Below are 16,601 nucleotides of genomic sequence, written 5' to 3'. Positions count from 1 at the left end.
CACAATAAACATTATCATCATTGGACACTTTAAAATCCTAAATACTGTAATTTATTTCACAAACTCTGACAAGTCATTTGGCATCACAAATACAGTCTCTCCTCAGATTATATTGAGCTCATTTTTTTTTTTTTCTCATAAATGTAAAGTTTTCCCTCTTAAATTGGTCAGAATCCAACATGGAAGTCATTCGTTTAACAAGCACACTGATCAACATTTCTATACTGATGCAGCTCTTCCCAGTGAACTACATAACATCTGATTTCATACATTTCATTCTCCACTCCTCCTCAACCCATCATCAACCTGCAAAGCACACTGGGACATATTGTTCAAAGCACCGATGGGCGTCGGTCACCCAATCTTCAGTGATCACACCTGAGAACGTTTGCAGGCTTTAGGAGATGGGAGGAGTTCATCGTGGTCCTTCCTACTCATCCTGATGAACAGGCCACTTGAAAGCATTATAACACATCTATAAATATTGCTATGGACATTATAATACAGTACAGTGCATCATTGGCTCGTTCCCTTAAGAAAAAGGGTTCAGTGCGTTAAGATTGCCACCAGGGCTTAATGTAGGTCCCAGTAACTGTAAAGACATCCAGAAAAAGCCTAATTTCCAAGCTACTACACTTTCCCTCTAAAGCGTAGCTGAGCCAGACTGTAATTCTTTCCATGACATAGGAAACGATTTGGGAAAGTTGCTCAGCATTCCCAGATCAGAGGAGGAACACCTCGCGAAATGTGTGACGCTTGAGAGGCAGGTTTAAGTCCTTTGCTCTGCCACTTTTCACACCTCTTAACAGCCTGTGGGAACAATAATGACACTTATGAAGGCTAACTCCTCAGTGGCCGACATTCCCAAGTAGCTATGCAAGTAGGAGAAAGGCAGCTGTCAGCAGGAGAAAGAGATGGCTGGTAGAGAAGACACTGGCAGGTTCAGGCTTCGCTGCAGCACTCGTAGATGTTGTCCTCCACGAGGGCAATGACCTGCTCGAACTTGTGGTGCAGCTGAGTGCGCCGTGCGGTGGGGTTCGACTCCAGAGCGCTCACCACCTGAAGAAAAACACAACAACTTTCAGCGGCTGTCGAGCGTTCATGCATCTACATCTATCTGGGAAAGGGAGGAAATCAGCCACCTGCCTGGACATAGAAAGTTTCACGAGCGAAAAGGGAGAGCAGTGGAGGAACAGCTGAAGTGCTTCAGTCTGCACGCATGCCTCCACACCACAAAAGCTCTTCACTCTTCACATATTTACAAAACCCACATCTGCTCTGTTATTCATGCCCAATAGTTGTCACCGTGTCAGTGGGATTTATGGGCTCTTAGCGGCAGTGTGCTACCAGGCAGAGCGCACCGAGCTGGGGCGAGAGAATAGGCAATCAGGGGCCATTCACAGAGCTCTGTGAATCAGAGTCTAAGCCCTTGGCCCACGTCAGTACAGTAGCATGACAGAGGAAAGCAGCTAAGCAGTATTATCACGAGGGTGCTCCATTAAGGCAGAGTCACCACTGACTAAGCCTCTCCTGAGAATAGTCACAGCAGTAAGGAAACGTGGGGGAGGACAGCAAGGGCTTGAAGAAGGCTAGTTCAAAGAGGAACATGAGATATGAAGGAACAACTTAACAGCGTCATTGAACAGATAAAGAGTAGGTAAACATACGGGCTGTTTGCTTAAAATGAAAGAAATATGTGGGCAGGAAGGCAGGAAGGTCACATTTAAGAAAGAAAGTAGTTACTTAGTGCAGATATTCAAAGCCCTTGAGAGACATGTTGTAAGGCTTTTTACAGTGAAATACGTTTCTCAACATGTGCATGATCTTCCACGCTGATATGTCACGCTCTGATACCCGTCTGTGAAACTGACTGAGGTGTCATGGCTGCAGAAAAGGGCCAGTTCAAACACGAGCATATCTAATCTTAAATCAGAAAGACAGATAAGTAACGTACAAATCTCTTGTCTTACCTGGCTTCTGTATCTCTTGGCATATTTGTAGATTTCCGTCAAGGCCAGATTGGTGTTGAATTCATTTCGGTACTTCTACAGAATGGACAACAGGCAGTTATATTATATTCAATTTCAGAATAAAACTTAAAAAAACTTCCTGGACACTTCCTGGACACTTTACTCACTCGTGACTCCTCAGCGAGGTGAGCATTCATCTCCTGCTCGCTGAGAGGAGGCATTTCCTGTATCTGTGCGTAGTAGCATTGCACTCTCTTCTTATACTCTGGGATCTCCTTGGCATACAGCAGCTTGTTAGTAGGGGAGTCCTGAAAAGAGCAAAACACATTTCAGTCAGGAATATGCATTTTCGTTTGGCTCGTGTGATGCTCTGGAACAAATCTGAGCAGGCTGGAACACATTAAAAGCGTTCAGAATACAGTACAACTAATAAAACTACCCCTTTTACTGCCTGACCCACTGCCAGGCTCTATATATGGCATAACTCCGACCTCTAATGCCCGTCAGAGGGTTAATCAATAATTTAGCACTTGAATTCAGTCTTTAAAGAAGAGGTTTGTACATTATCGTACAGTCTGCAACTGGGTGCCTAAGATGTCCTAAAATGGAGCTGTTCAGTTGGACTGTTATATGTTGAAGACCCAATCTAAACCAGCCTAAAGTGAGACAATGGGGGGAGGGAACAGTTTCCTTTCCGCACAACAGGAGACTGAAAAAACTCAGAGGCAGAGAAGGAACATTCCAGTCTAAACAATACTCCTTCGTACCTCTGCCACTCTCGCCACAGTCACTTCAGGCTCTCGTGCTCATTCAAGCATGAACAAAAGTAGCGAGGCTAAGAGGTTGTGGGCATACTCTGGCTTTAGTGATGTCTACTGTTGCGAGCGAGAGAAAGGGACAGAGAGAAAGTAGGACAGGGAAAAAGAGGCGGCCAGCCTCAGCTTTCAGCATCAGTGAATGTGCTTACAGCGCACCTTAATATTTCTATGTGTCATGAGTTATTTGTGTCACCTAATATGTGTGTTTGTTTGCATGTGTGTGCGCGGTAAAGGTGCAGGGGGGAGTGGAGAGGCTGCGGCCGCCGTCGCTCCTCCTGATAGGGAACCCTCTCTGTTCCGGTCCACAAGGTCACTTCCTGCTGTTCGCCCATCTGCCTGGTAACCCCCCTGTGACCCCGTGGCCCTCCATGTCTGCATCTCGCCAGATAAGAGGGTTTCCGTGGAAACAGCGTGCGTTGCTTCATTCCCTAACCCTCTCTCTCACCCCTGCTACGCTCCTGCTAATCCAGACCCCGTACCCTTCACTGTCCTGTCCCGAGGCTATCACACACACACATGCAGATGCACAAATAAACTACGGTAAACACACGAGGAAAACGCTGAAGTGTAGCATGCCAGTCTCCTTGACCTACAGGAGGAACGTAGCCATATCCTTGACCCTGTGACTCCACAATACGTGCACAGCCAGATGTGACATGCTAATGAGGAGGCGGCATACACACTTATCATAATTGGAGTTTTTATGTATGTCTTTGCATCCATACAGGAGATATGTACCTGCCTGCATGTATATGTGAATATTGCAGCTGTGAGTGCACTGGCTCCTTGGTACTAAACTGAAGTATATAAATCAGACGGTTTCTCAGTGAAAGAGGAGCATTATTTGATGAGTCCTCGGCTCCCTCCAGGGAGGAAGCCAGTCAGAGGGAGACAGGAAGCAGAGCGTGCTCAGGGTCACGGTGTCTGAGGGATGAGACGGATTTGTGAGCAGTGAGGACATTGACATGCAAGCGCACACACACACAGACGGACGGACAGACAGACATATGCGTGCCTGAACACACCCACACATACTCGCGCGCAGCACAAAAAAAGAGATCCCTGGTGCTCATGACCTTGGATCAGCCGACTCGGCTGAAATAACATGAGGAGAGGTAGATGGAGCTGACAGTCTGAAGGCTTAGGGATGAGGGTTCACAGGGGGACCCAGGAGGTACGTGTGTGTGTGTGTGTGTGTGTGTGTGTGTGTGTTTATGTGCATTAAACAGACAGATATATATAGACATATACATAGATATATAACATTTAATCAACCAGGTATTTAATCAGTTATCAGACTGTCAGGTGCATCTCCTCAGAAGGGTGCAGTCAGTCATAACTCAGTCAAATCTTTACAGAGACCTGATAAACTGATCTTATTTTGATTCAGTGTAACTTACACTTCCCGATTAAATCATAATCTCCAATGACCATCACGAATAAACGTCAAGAAATCATACAAAAAAGATGCACCTTATGACTCCAGAATTTAACTAAGGTTTATCCATTTTTAAGTTGGCTTCAGTACCAAAATAACTCATTCATAGTGGTCTGTACATTCAGGGGTATATTGAAAACAGGAACCTCTAATAGCTAATTCGGCATACTTTTAATGGTAATTTGCCAAAAGGGAAACCAATAGAGGTTCAAAAGAACAGCCTATTTAGGAGTGTAAACTGGTTTGCAGTTGTCTCAATTTTGCCTCAGTTTCATAGTGTCAGACTTTAAAAAACCTCTGTGATAAATAGATAGCTAGATAGACAGACAGATAATCCCACCTTGCCAAGCTGCAGGTCAGAAATGGAGCAGGCGTCTATGAAGGCTTGGGCGATGACAGACAGACAGGCATCCATGTGATCCGTCTTATCAATGTCAAACACAAACTGAGGATTCTTCAGGATGTTCACCCAGAAACGCAGAGGTAAACTGCAGGGGGAAAGATAAGCTTTTTAAAACCTTGCACTTTGCACAGTGAGGCAGCCAAAGGGGACTTTAATCACAGACTTTAGTCGTCTACCTGTTGGTTTTCCAGATGTGCAGGGTGTCTGGGTCTGTGATGCCCCGTTTGTCTGCCTGCTCCTCAAGGAAGTCAAAGAAGTATTTGACAGCCAGAGGGGGGCGGTCCGGGGGGATGCTGAGGATGGCTTGAAAGAGGTCATCCAAGAACTTCTGAAGAGTTCCCTGTGGAGGAAAAAGAAAAAAGGGGGCTCATACATAGGCAGAGACATGGTTTCATGGGATGTGGGAATTTCTAGATGGCTCCTGAGGCTAATATAGGCCATAAAAACAAGAAATAGAAAGATGACTCAGATGTTGAGCTGTAACCTAAGTCTTAGTGTTAACAAACAGTCTCTAGTTTCTTGTGTTCACCTTGGTCGACAGCAGACGTGTCAGGTAGATTTCAGGGAGGACCTTCTTTCGGTGGCTCTGCCTGTGTGACTTCCTGTTCTCCATTGACTCATCATGAGGTAGGACCTAGAAAAGAGGAGGCCAAAGATCAACAGGTTGAAGTAATAAATCACCCTCATAAGGAGCTAAATGAATGCTCTACTGTCTTTGCTGTCCCAGTTGTAAGAGTGGAATTTTCTGTTTCTTGCATTAGACACATGATCCAGAAACCACATCAGGGTATTTTGAAACACTAAATAATACACAGGATTGAGGAACTGATGGGAGTTGGGAAATTCTCGTGGTTTTTCTTTGGTTGCTGTATGCAGGATCCTGTCTCTGACCTGCTCATACAGGTCTAAATAGGGGTAGGAAAAAGAAACGAGACAGAAACCACCTACATGTGTCAAAAAAGGTTTACAGAAATCTGAGAGCAGTAACTGAAGGCAAGCAGAAATTGATGCATTTCAAGCAGATTATTTTTACAATCTGCCTTTGAATGATATTAAAGGATATGTTCACACAAAAATTAAAAATTTAGTTAATATCTACTCACCCAAATTAAGATGGAAAGTCAGGGGAAGTTTCAAAGTCAACAAAACATTTCTGAGCACAGTTTCAAAATCGGTTTTTGCATTTTAAAAAGTCCCCACCTACTTCAGTTATTAAGGTGATCTCCAACCGTGTTTTTCTGTGAAGCTCAAGAAATGTTTTGTGGACTATGAAACTCCACCTATCTTTCCATCGGCGTGTGGGTGAGTAGATAATATAAAAGGTTTAATGATTAAGGTTTGAGGAACAAAAAATCAAACCTTTAGTGTGTCAGGGACTGAGATGTTGGTTACAGCCAACTAAGCTAAGACATTTGTCTAAAAGTCACATTTTTGTCTCAAATAAAAAAAAAAAAAGGGTGACAAGGACTGACATGTTGTAGCTACTCTGCTAAGCTAAGCGAGTAGCCTTATTTTGCACTAGTAGCTGTTATTTTTGTCATGGTTTGATTTAGGTACTGCCTTATTTATATAGCATAACATTAATGAATTACAAAGATGTTACATCATCAAATATTTTTTTCAGTTACAGGAAACAGTTCAGAAAGAGACCGTTCTTGACGGGTGTCAATAGGTAGCTTAACTTAATGTTGTGTTTTTAAGCTAGTGTTTTGTAGTTTTACAAACTTTACTGTCTGTTTTCTATAAAAATTTCTGTGGCATACTAATATTTTGATGGCAAAAATGTCTAACAGTCACATTTTTCTAAAATTCACATTTTCGTCTCAATTCAAATACAAATAAAGGACTGAGATGTTGTAATGAATTACTAACATCATCAAAATAGAATTTTCAGTTACAGGAAATTTACTTAAGCTAGGCTAGCCAGGCTATAGCGATGTCCCCAGCTAGCTTAACTTAATGCTGTGGTTTTAAGTTAGTGTTTTGTAGTTTTGCAAACTTTACTTGCCGTTTTCTCAAATATTGCACATTTCTATGGCACACAGACATTGTCATGGTAAAATGAAAAAAAGTCTAAAAGTCACACTATGGTCTTGATTCAAATTCAAAAGTGTAGTTACTGCGTTTTGGCTTTGTAGGGCAGAACCGTCCTGTAAAACCAACTATTCACCCGGCAAATTGTGTTCCAAGGAACTCATTATTTAAAGTCAAAAGGGCCCATATCTTGGCTGACGTTTATAAAAGAGCTTAAGCTGCATTAGCACTGTCATGTCCTCTCAGCAGCTTTCCTTTTCACCTCCATTCACCCCTTATTCACTCTGTCGTATGCCCGCTCCGGGCTGACTAACAGTGGCACGCACAGGAAAAGCTCCAGTGATATACTCTGACCACACTTACAGAAATATTCTGGAGATACTCACCAAGTGTACATACTTCTCCGTATCCAGATCTTTAACTAAGGAGAAAAAAAGAAACACACAACAATGTGCAATCAGTAAGGTGTGGACCTGAGCGGAAAGAGAGGACACAGAGGGAGGGAGGACAGAGGAGAGCCACAGGAGGGGGGGAGAACGAGAGGTAGATTGACAGGAGAGCGAGGGAGATAGAGTACATGTGAGGGGAGAAAGTGATTAAGGTGGACTGTGGGCAGGTAGGGGAGGGGAACTGTCTGAGAGAATGAAAGAGAAAGATTACGAGTGAAAGGAGAGAGAAAAGAGAGAGATTAGGGGAGACAGACACACAGAGTCTCTGATTGGTTCTGGAGCCAGTGTAATGAGATGGTAATGCTCGGCCAGCGCTGGGAAGAGCATTAAACCTTGCTGGTTTATATATAGATCTAAACACAAACACACTCATGCACATGCATGATCATGTATGAATACCCAGATACATGTAAACACAAACATACAAAGTCAAAGCAGACACAAAGACAAATGCTGTATATTATTGTGCACGCACACACAAGCACAAACAAAGGCATTTGTGCAGACACACACAACAGCATTGTGAGTGTATTCTCATTACAGCCTGTTCTGCCAGAGATGCTCCTGCCCAGCGGGCTTCAGTCCAGACCCTCAACACTGATCACAGGCAGACAGGACAGTGTTTTATATTAGCCAGGGAGCACTACAGGCTCATAACACCCCCTTGATGCTTTGAAGCCGGAGCCAGGTTTGGCGCACATAAGCCTATTTTTGGCCCAGTGTGAATGAGAGGAGAGGCTTTGATGGACAGACCCTGAGCAGAACTGAGCTCTGGTCTGGTACTGATTATGTAAGGTAGGCCCAAGACAACGAACGGACAAGGCCATTAAAGCCTGCATGTAAACTCATCTGTCAACAGGCAGAGCAGTCATTATATTTGGAGTTGAGGCTGAACAATATGGGCCAACTTGTGTCGCATTTTTCCCACAAGCTGACATTTGCTAATGGAGTACATCTATAACAGAGAAAAAAGAGCTCTGAATGAGGCGGTAGCAGAGAGTGTGTGTTGTGATTTATTAGGTGTGAGTGTGTTTAGATGTCCGCTGTGTCTTTCGGGGATGGGAGGGTGTGCAGTTTCATGCGTGTTTACATGAGCGTATCGTGTTCTCGTGACCAACTAAGCATGTGCTGTTTCCTGTGATGGAGTGAGTGCGTGTATTTACCCAAGTGTGGGTGAGTGTGTGTGACAAAGAAACAGGGAGTGGGTATGTTTGAAGGTGACGTACCTCTCCCCAGGGTGTTCTCTTTCTTGTCTTTCAAGCTCATAGCTAGCGATGCCCCCTCTGGGATCTGTGAAGGGAGAAAAGAAGAAGGGGAGGGGACGAGAGAGGACAGAGGGCACAGGGTCAGGGGTTAGCTCGGGTGCACCAGAACAGCGTCATTAAGCATGCCCTCAAGGGGAGTGTGGTGTTGAGAGGTGCATATGTTGGTGTGTGTGCGTGTGCGTCAGTCTTGCGTGCATCTAGAGTGGTGGCAAGTCTGCAGGAGCCTGGCTGGGCTCATTAAAGTCAACCCGCGGTGAAATGGATTGAACAGCCTCGCCAGTGAACCCAGACTGTTAGTACACGCTGCAGCTCGCTGCTTTCACAGCTCTGTCCCAATGGCTCAGCAAAAACTAAACAGAGCACTTAACAAGTACAGGTAGAGGGTCGGAGGTCGAAGGTCACTGAACGACTGTTTACTCACGCACAAATGAACATAGACATAAGCAAACACACACACGTAGACTCTCTTAACAGCATACCAGACATGACAATTTACTCTTTTCTTAGTAAGTTTTTAAAATTCTATGAAACTTTATTATGAGTGCTGAAAATAAAATAATTATAATAATAACAATAATAATAATTATTTAATTTAATTAATTTATTTTTTGTAAAAAAATATTATTTTACCATAATTGATGTTTTTGCAATGAGTGTGTATGTATATTGTCATTAAAGTGATGTTTGTCAAAGTGCATTAATCAACTTTATACGTGTTTCATTTCCTGCATTTGAGGATGGCGTATGTAGTAAATGATTATAGTAGTTAGTAATTTATTTATTTATTTAAATATCTGATACAACTTCTCAAGGGCTCGCATAATGTCAACTATATTTCTAAGGATCTCCACACACAAAGGTTTTAAAAGGTGCAGTATGTAAGAATCAGCCACCTGTCAAATTCAAAACAAACAGGGGGCAGCATATCAGCAGGGTTACTGCTAACTGCTGCCAACTGTAGCTGCCGTTAGCTAGTTAACCTAGTTAGCTGTGCAGCTAGCAGTTCAGAGCACCCAGTGAATGTTGGCGTTTCAGGGCTAGCTGGTTAGCATGCTGACTTCAGTAGATACATTGCAACACGATCATATTTCCACTATAAGAGACAATGACATTGAAATGACAGTGAAAACTGAATTATTGTTTCTCTACTTGAATGTTTGTCCACATCGATCTGCTGAAATAAATGGACTGTAATTACAACACCCTTTTCTATTCTACCGCCTCCAGTCTACAACACATTGATCCATTCACACACACATTCATACACTGATGGCAGAGGCTGCCATGCAAGGTGCCGACCTGCTCATCAGGAGCGGCACAGCGCTTTGTAGCACAATATTTCTGTGGTCAGCCATTCACACGTGAAATCACACACAGATGTAACAGCTATTATCTTGCCCAAGGACACTTCGATGTGCAGCTGAAGCTGGAGATCGAACCGCTGACCTTCTGATTAGTGGATGACCTACTCTCTCTACCTCCTGAGACACAGCTGCCCCAAGGACGGGACATTTCTCTGTGCTCACCTAAAATCTGACTGTACAATGTCGACGTGCGAGCAGAATAACCAGTTCAGAAGCCAATCATGGTCTGTTATGTAACTGACACAAGTGTAATGTGGTAAACTGAAACCTCCTGGTCACATACACTGAGAGTGGAGACACACTGTGTCCAACAGTTAGACTTTTGAAAATAATGCTTCAAAGTGTATTCACATCCCATCATGATATCAGGTGAGTGGGCAAAAAGGGAAATGTATTTTAAAGGGAAAGGGTGCCTGCACACTGAATAGATACTCCCAAAATGATGATTTATTAAGTCCAATGAAGCCTGATTATCGTAATCATATTAATCATATTTGATGAAATGTCAAAACATTGTAATTGCATTTATTCATTTATCTTTTTGGGAGCATCTACTCAGCATTCATGCACCATTTCCTGTTGAAACTCCTGGAATAAACAATATTTGCATATTTGTAGATTCTGGGTTTTTCAATAAGGCAAAAGAAGTAGAAGTATTCGTAAGAAGTCTTCAGGTACGAAATGTTTTGGTAACCCTTTATGATAACAATCATTAATAAACGTTACATTTATAGTTAATTAAACTTTAATTAATAGTTATTTCACTGTTAAACAATGTGGTTAGGGTTAAGTACTAAAATGCTGTGATCAGGTAATAAATCAAATATAGTATAGTATAGTTACTGTTAATTTACAAGCAACTGAAATAACAGTTAATTGACAACAATAACCTTTTGTTGTAAAATGTTACCTAATGAGTGTTGTCATAACACAAACACACTGTATGCTGTTTGTCTGAAGGCAGAATCTGTGTAAAAGCAGCAGCTGTGCTTCAGCTATGCTGCGGTAAATGACCTGCACATCATTCAGCGGCAGATGAACACAAACAGAAGCACCAATAACAAAGTGTGTTGAGCCACATAGAAACAGAGAGTATCCTCCCACCCGTGGACAGCCAGTGACACCATTTATAAGGAGTTCTCACCTTCAACACCCCCGCTGTTGCTGTTACAATATCAGGGATACAAAGGTACAGCCACCACAGTGGTCTCACACATACACACAGATACAGACACGGACACACACATACCTGGTAATGGAAGACTGTGTTGAGCTTCTTCCTGCCATCCTCCATCACTGAGGAGTTATCCAGGTCCTGCAGAAGCTTGCTGTTGCTGCCAGAGTCAAACCACTCTGGAGGACAGAAAAGAGAGAAGGCAAAAGAGACAGAGATGGAGATGGGAGGAGAGGGATATTAGAAAATTTCATCCTAAATTTGGAATAGAAGATGCAAGACATAGGACAGCCAATGCTTTCTCTGTGTCACGACCTGTGGAGAAATATTCCCGCGCCATTAATCAAATCAGCTCTGCAGGCTGCACAGCTTTTGAAAGCAATAACTCTTTGTGATTATGACTCTACACTCTCCTCGATGCATTCTGTCATTTATTATATTGCAGCCGCAGGTTAGTTGAGCTTCATGAGAGGAATTGACCTTTTGCAAAGGAGATTACTATATCTCAGAGGGTTGGGAAGGGGAGAGGATGAAAATAATCAGAAAAAATGTGCTCTTACCCAGGTCTACATCCTCTGCTCGGGGCCACTGGGAGAATGGCAGGTTTTTATAAAAGGCCTCTAGGATTTTCTCCTTCACCTGGCAGATTGTGTCTGTATGCATGACCCTGACAGACAGTGAGTCCGTGCCACAGCCCTGGAAGGACACGTTCATGTTCTGCAAAAAAAAAAAGGAATACATTTCATACTTTAGTTCTGAATTTCAGCATGACTAAAACTTTCTGGCAGTCAACTCAATTGAGGTTTGAAAAAAGCCAAACTGTCAGACTGTGTGAGGTGTCAGACCTGTGGCTTGGCCTCAACATTCTCGCGGAGCAGCCACTCCTCATTTAGAGTGTAGCGGGCCTTTCCCGTGATAGCATCTATGGAGCCCTTGTTGATCTGCTGCTTGATTGCGCACAGCAGCAGGAAGAAAGGCTCACCCACTGTTTCCTGCAGAACGAGGCAGAAAGTTGGTGTCAAAATTCAGAGCTGTGCTAATTCTTTTAAATGAATGTTTTTGCAAACATTGCAAACTTTGCTGAGCCTCCTTCTTTTCCATCCTCACCTTGAGGTAGCTGTACATGCAGATGGACATCCAGTTGGTCAGCATTTTCTCCACGACAGACTCAGTGCGGCGCAGCATCAGTTTGGGGTTCTTGGAAGCCGAAGCATCAATCAGGTCCACCAGCAGGTCTTTCATGATACTGGTGTAGTACTCCAGCTTACCATGAAGGGCAATAGTGAGCAGAGACGCCAGGCTGCATCTGAAGGGTGAGAAAACAGATTAGCAGAGGAGACAGATGAGCAAAAACAGGCTCTGCCCTGTCAGTGTGGTCAGTACATTACAGAAACAACAACATGGTTTCGTCTTCCACCACAGCACCTGTGACTGCAGAGCCAAATGAAGGCCTGATCTAATGCAGGGAGTGTCTGTGTGAGTAAATCCAGAGGTGCAGGGGATTTCCCCAACAAAGCTCCTTTAATCCAGGAGAAAGGGGCCGCATCAGTCAGTAAGTGCTGATGCTGTTTTGGGAGAGGGATGTGGTTTTGCCTCTGGATGTTTTCCCCACAATGACTGGCTAGTTTTAGGACATCAAAACAGCTCCACTGATAAATGAACAAGTATTTACGAAGCTGGATTAACTACTTCAATAAGGCAATACCAAAGCCATGCAATAAATACAACCGTGCTGTTAAAAGGTTTGTGAATATGGAAGTAATTATAAATTATATAGTATATATTATATAATGATAGTCTACCTATTTTTAACCTTTTCTCCCGCTGTACTCCCGATTGGTAAATTGTCCCGTTAACCATAACTGGCCATTAGAAAGAATACAGGTTTTAAGGCACTGTCGCATTGGCAATCTCCACTTCTTGTAAGCAGTCTATGGGTAAAATGCTCTGTAGAGTCAGGTGATATTCCTCTGCGGGTTTGCTACAACAGGCGACACCCTTCACCTTGTTAATGCAAAAAATATCGATTATAGCAGCTTTAAAAACACCTCACAATACGATGTTAGGGTTAGAGACCTTTCACGTATGTTGTTAATTGAAAAAATGGATTACAGCGGCTTTAAAAGCATCTCACAACATGATGCAATCCAACACAACATCGCTGCTACTGCTTCAAAAATGACCACAGATCTAAATTCTTTCTGACAATGTTTACTCAGGGTATAGTAAAATTAATTCTACTAGTTTTAAGTCAATCTAGATGGATGCTTTTTCTATACCAGCTCTATATACCAGTTGATGCATTTACCTGTCTCGCACTGCAAAGTCCTTCTGCTGCTCCAAGGCGTGGACAAATGTGATCAGGAAGTGCTTGTTGTTGAGAAGAGTGGAGAACATTGTGATGCCCTCCTCTACGTTAGGCCTTGTTGTGTTGGTGGCCTGAAGACAAGGAAAGGGGGATGAAGCAGTTATTTCTCTGCGTGATATCACCTAAAGTGCATTACACACCTGCTGCGCCTTCCCTAATCTATTTCACCCCCTCCCGTCTCGAGTGACCCATCTAGAGAACGCTTCATCTTTCTATCACAGCTCTTCCTTCTGCTTTCTTCAGACACCTCTCTCTCTGGATCTCACTCCACGGTATCTCCCACTCCCGGTCCCTGACTGTGTGTGATTGTCTCTAAATGTGCCTAGTCGACTTAATGAGCATGGTCTATCTATGGGTGCGACTAAGCAGCAGTGTGATGAAGTCTTCCCTCTGGACTGCAGCCATATGGTGTGGTTTGCAGCCTGACAGAAGGAGAACAGGGGTGTCCATTAAGATAAATGCCCGCCTGTGAGATTTATTTGCTGTGACCTGGAAAACACTTCCTGGGAAGACGATGTGGATCCAAGGCACTTCATCACGGTTAGACAGGCTCCCCCGGCTGCCGACCCAAAACTAGCGCTGCAATCGTTACTTTCTCTCTTTCAAACGTGCGCACGCACACGCATGCAGGTGCCTTCGCTTTCAGCACATACTCGCACAGAGGTGTGTGAAAGCGCACACTCCCATCTCCCACTCTCTCTTTATAACTCTCCCTCCCGTCCACCCCTCCATTACACACAAACACACACACACACACACACAACTACAGATGGATTTTGATGAAAAGCATACTGTTCGGGTGTCCAAGAGCCAGTGGGAAGGGTGTCAACAACGTGTTATCAACTTGGTGGGCAGTGTATTTTATGACAAGCTGAAAATTTCTTTGTGTCTCACTCGCGAGAAACCACTGTGTGACATTCATTAGTATTCATATGTGCGTGTGAATCATGCCGCCACACTCCACGCACACATCATAACAAACACAAAAGGTAAAAACACACAATATGCTTTTCTTTACTCCTCATCAACAACAACCCCACTGTGAAACCTTAATAAGCTTCAGTGTGACCCAGTTGAGCAGCAAGGGAGTGAAAAAGGACCCGAATCGAGGCACTCTGGCAGAGCAAAGCACCACCTGACCTAACAGCCTAATGGCTTAACCCCTCACCTGCCAGTCCTGCAGCAGCGGGTGGGTCTCTGGCAGCGCTCGCGGGCCCAGACCGTCATTCTCGTAGGCGGGCTGGACCAGACTCTTCTCATAATCAGAACACATCTGAAACACACATAAACACAAGCAGAATACTGTAATACAAAGTCAGCTCTGGTTGTAAACAAAGGAGGATGGATGGATAGGCAGGGAGAACAAAAAGAGCTGGCCTGGAGACTCTGGCTGTAATTTTGGGAGTCTGGAACCAAAGGGCAGAATTTCTCGACGAGGCTCTGAATAGACCCTGACTGACCATGAAAAGGAAACATGACACGGTTTCACGAAACGTCGTGAGCTTTAATGGCTTCGGAGACAAACTGACCCAGAGCCAAGAGGCAGCCTTTCAACACAGGCTGTCATTTCAGGGGAAGCTACATTTGGCTTGCATCCTCGCTGTGTCTAAAAGTCTAACCCTGTTGTGTGTGTGTGTGTGTGTAATCTATAAGACCCAGAAGCGCTTGTAAAAAAACAAGAGTAGAGTGTTTGCTGTCTTAGCGGAAAACTATGGGAGAAACGATACTGAAGAAGAAACATTTGGATTTATGTTTCACTCCATGCAGCTTTTCATCACTGTCCCAACTCACTTCCTTCACGACGGCAAACAGTGTCCAGTGTCCACTGCAACAAACCGGCGCGGCTGCCGTTGCGCAAGAGCGTGTATGCTTGCAAAACATGTGTGGGTGTGTGAGCCGAGCGAGGAGTGTGTTTTGAGAAATCAAGGGGAAAGTTTCCTTGTCTCAGTGCCCGCCATTGTTCTGTCTCCTTGAAAGTCCATGCCTGTGGTTGGAAGACAAAGCCCGCTGAGCTGCGTCTGTCTATAGCGGTGGAAAAAACACCCACCAACAGATAGCCCTTCAGGGTGGATCACACTTCAGAAAAACGCTTACCTATTAGAACACATTAACTCTCCCACAGGGTGCCAGAGTGAGCTACACTTTGCTAGACGTCTACTGTGCGTTTAAAAGTTCCAAGGTGAATTTTTACCCTGCATATTACAAACAGTGGGAAATGTGAAATGGCACCAAAAGTACTAAGACCCCATTGAGAAAAATGGTATGTCAGTGTGCCAGTGGAAATCAGATAGCAGGGGAAAAAACAGGCTTTCTCACCTTGGGGAAGAATGTGCGTGTGACAAACTGTTTGTACTCCAAAAAGGGGATGCCCTGGCTGCGATTCAGCTCCTTGGTTAGATCTGTCATGTCCGTCTGCAGCTCTGCAAAGCCTGAAAGGACAAAAAGAAAACAGGCTTGAATCCTGGGAATGTTTTGAAAACCACAATCCTGTTTCTGGCTCCTCTAACTTCATTTGTTCCTTAGCTAAATGAGTCAGAAATCAGTTCACAGGCAATAACCATCAAATTCTCTCAGGCTGCCGTGGGATCTGTGAGAATCTGTCTGATTCCAGGGGAAGAAAAATATTAGATCGTACACAGAAATTTATCATTTTATTTCCTGGTTGAATACTAAATAAGCCAAATGCTCATCCTCTGATCTTTTTCCTCCCTCTCTCTTCTTCTCTCTCTTTGCCAGCTTGTGCAGTCCAGCAAGGCACAGAGGCAAATATTTACCAAACAACAATCACAGCAGCCAAATCCAGTTTGAGGCCCTCATCCAAAACATGTGTGCAGGCTGAGGTTTACATGCTGCAGAAACAGTATCAGCATATATGCAGACACTGACTTGAATCTGCATGCTAATACTGGAGCCACTTTATTGGATAGCATGTTCTAGGAGAGGATAATGTTCTCCTCTAATGAGACGCTGGAGATCCCTTTATGGAGAAGCTCTTCCTGTCGCAGGATGAGAGACGTATTTGGGTTACAATGCCAGTTTCTTCAAATTGTGTGTGAGTAGAGAGAAAAGAATACTAGACCTGAGGGATTGAAGCCATATTTCATTACTCCTGCAGGTTATTTATCCTGCTGCTCACTAAAGCGTCATCTAAACCACCAGTCTGTTCACACTAAAGTCCTGATTGGATGCAGGAATGTCAAACCTCCTCTCTTTCTCTTTTTCAGACGAAAACCAAAACCCCCCTGTTCCTTTAACCTGGAATATGTCAATTCTCCATCTTCCTTCACTCCCTCTTCCTTTGCTTTTATCACATCTTTC

The 16,601-nt window shown here is 43.8% G+C and overlaps 1 protein-coding gene across 1 annotated transcript in view; it reads right to left on the bottom strand.

The window, feature by feature from the left end:
- Positions 1–28: 28 nt before the first annotated feature.
- The window catches only part of plxnd1 (plexin D1), a 71,242-nt gene continuing 54,669 nt past the window's right edge, over positions 29–16,601 (bottom strand). Inside the window, exons 22-36 of the mRNA XM_073469883.1 lie at positions 15,600–15,712; positions 14,452–14,556; positions 13,224–13,354; positions 12,023–12,221; positions 11,761–11,907; positions 11,476–11,632; positions 10,991–11,094; positions 8,339–8,402; positions 7,050–7,084; positions 5,159–5,263; positions 4,806–4,969; positions 4,567–4,714; positions 2,138–2,278; positions 1,971–2,045; positions 29–1,059 (exon numbers count right to left, since the gene is read on the bottom strand). Coding sequence (XP_073325984.1) covers positions 943–1,059; positions 1,971–2,045; positions 2,138–2,278; positions 4,567–4,714; positions 4,806–4,969; positions 5,159–5,263; positions 7,050–7,084; positions 8,339–8,402; positions 10,991–11,094; positions 11,476–11,632; positions 11,761–11,907; positions 12,023–12,221; positions 13,224–13,354; positions 14,452–14,556; positions 15,600–15,712 — 1,805 coding nt within the window. The 3' untranslated portion in view covers positions 29–942. The remainder of the gene's footprint in view (positions 1,060–1,970; positions 2,046–2,137; positions 2,279–4,566; positions 4,715–4,805; positions 4,970–5,158; positions 5,264–7,049; positions 7,085–8,338; positions 8,403–10,990; positions 11,095–11,475; positions 11,633–11,760; positions 11,908–12,022; positions 12,222–13,223; positions 13,355–14,451; positions 14,557–15,599; positions 15,713–16,601) is intronic.

This window comes from Pagrus major, chromosome 7, assembly GCF_040436345.1.
Source record: "Pagrus major chromosome 7, Pma_NU_1.0".
In the NCBI taxonomy this organism is placed as follows: domain Eukaryota; kingdom Metazoa; phylum Chordata; class Actinopteri; order Spariformes; family Sparidae; genus Pagrus; species Pagrus major.
Note: the sequence above shows the minus strand (reverse complement) of the source record. Positions and strands in the feature narration are given on the sequence as shown.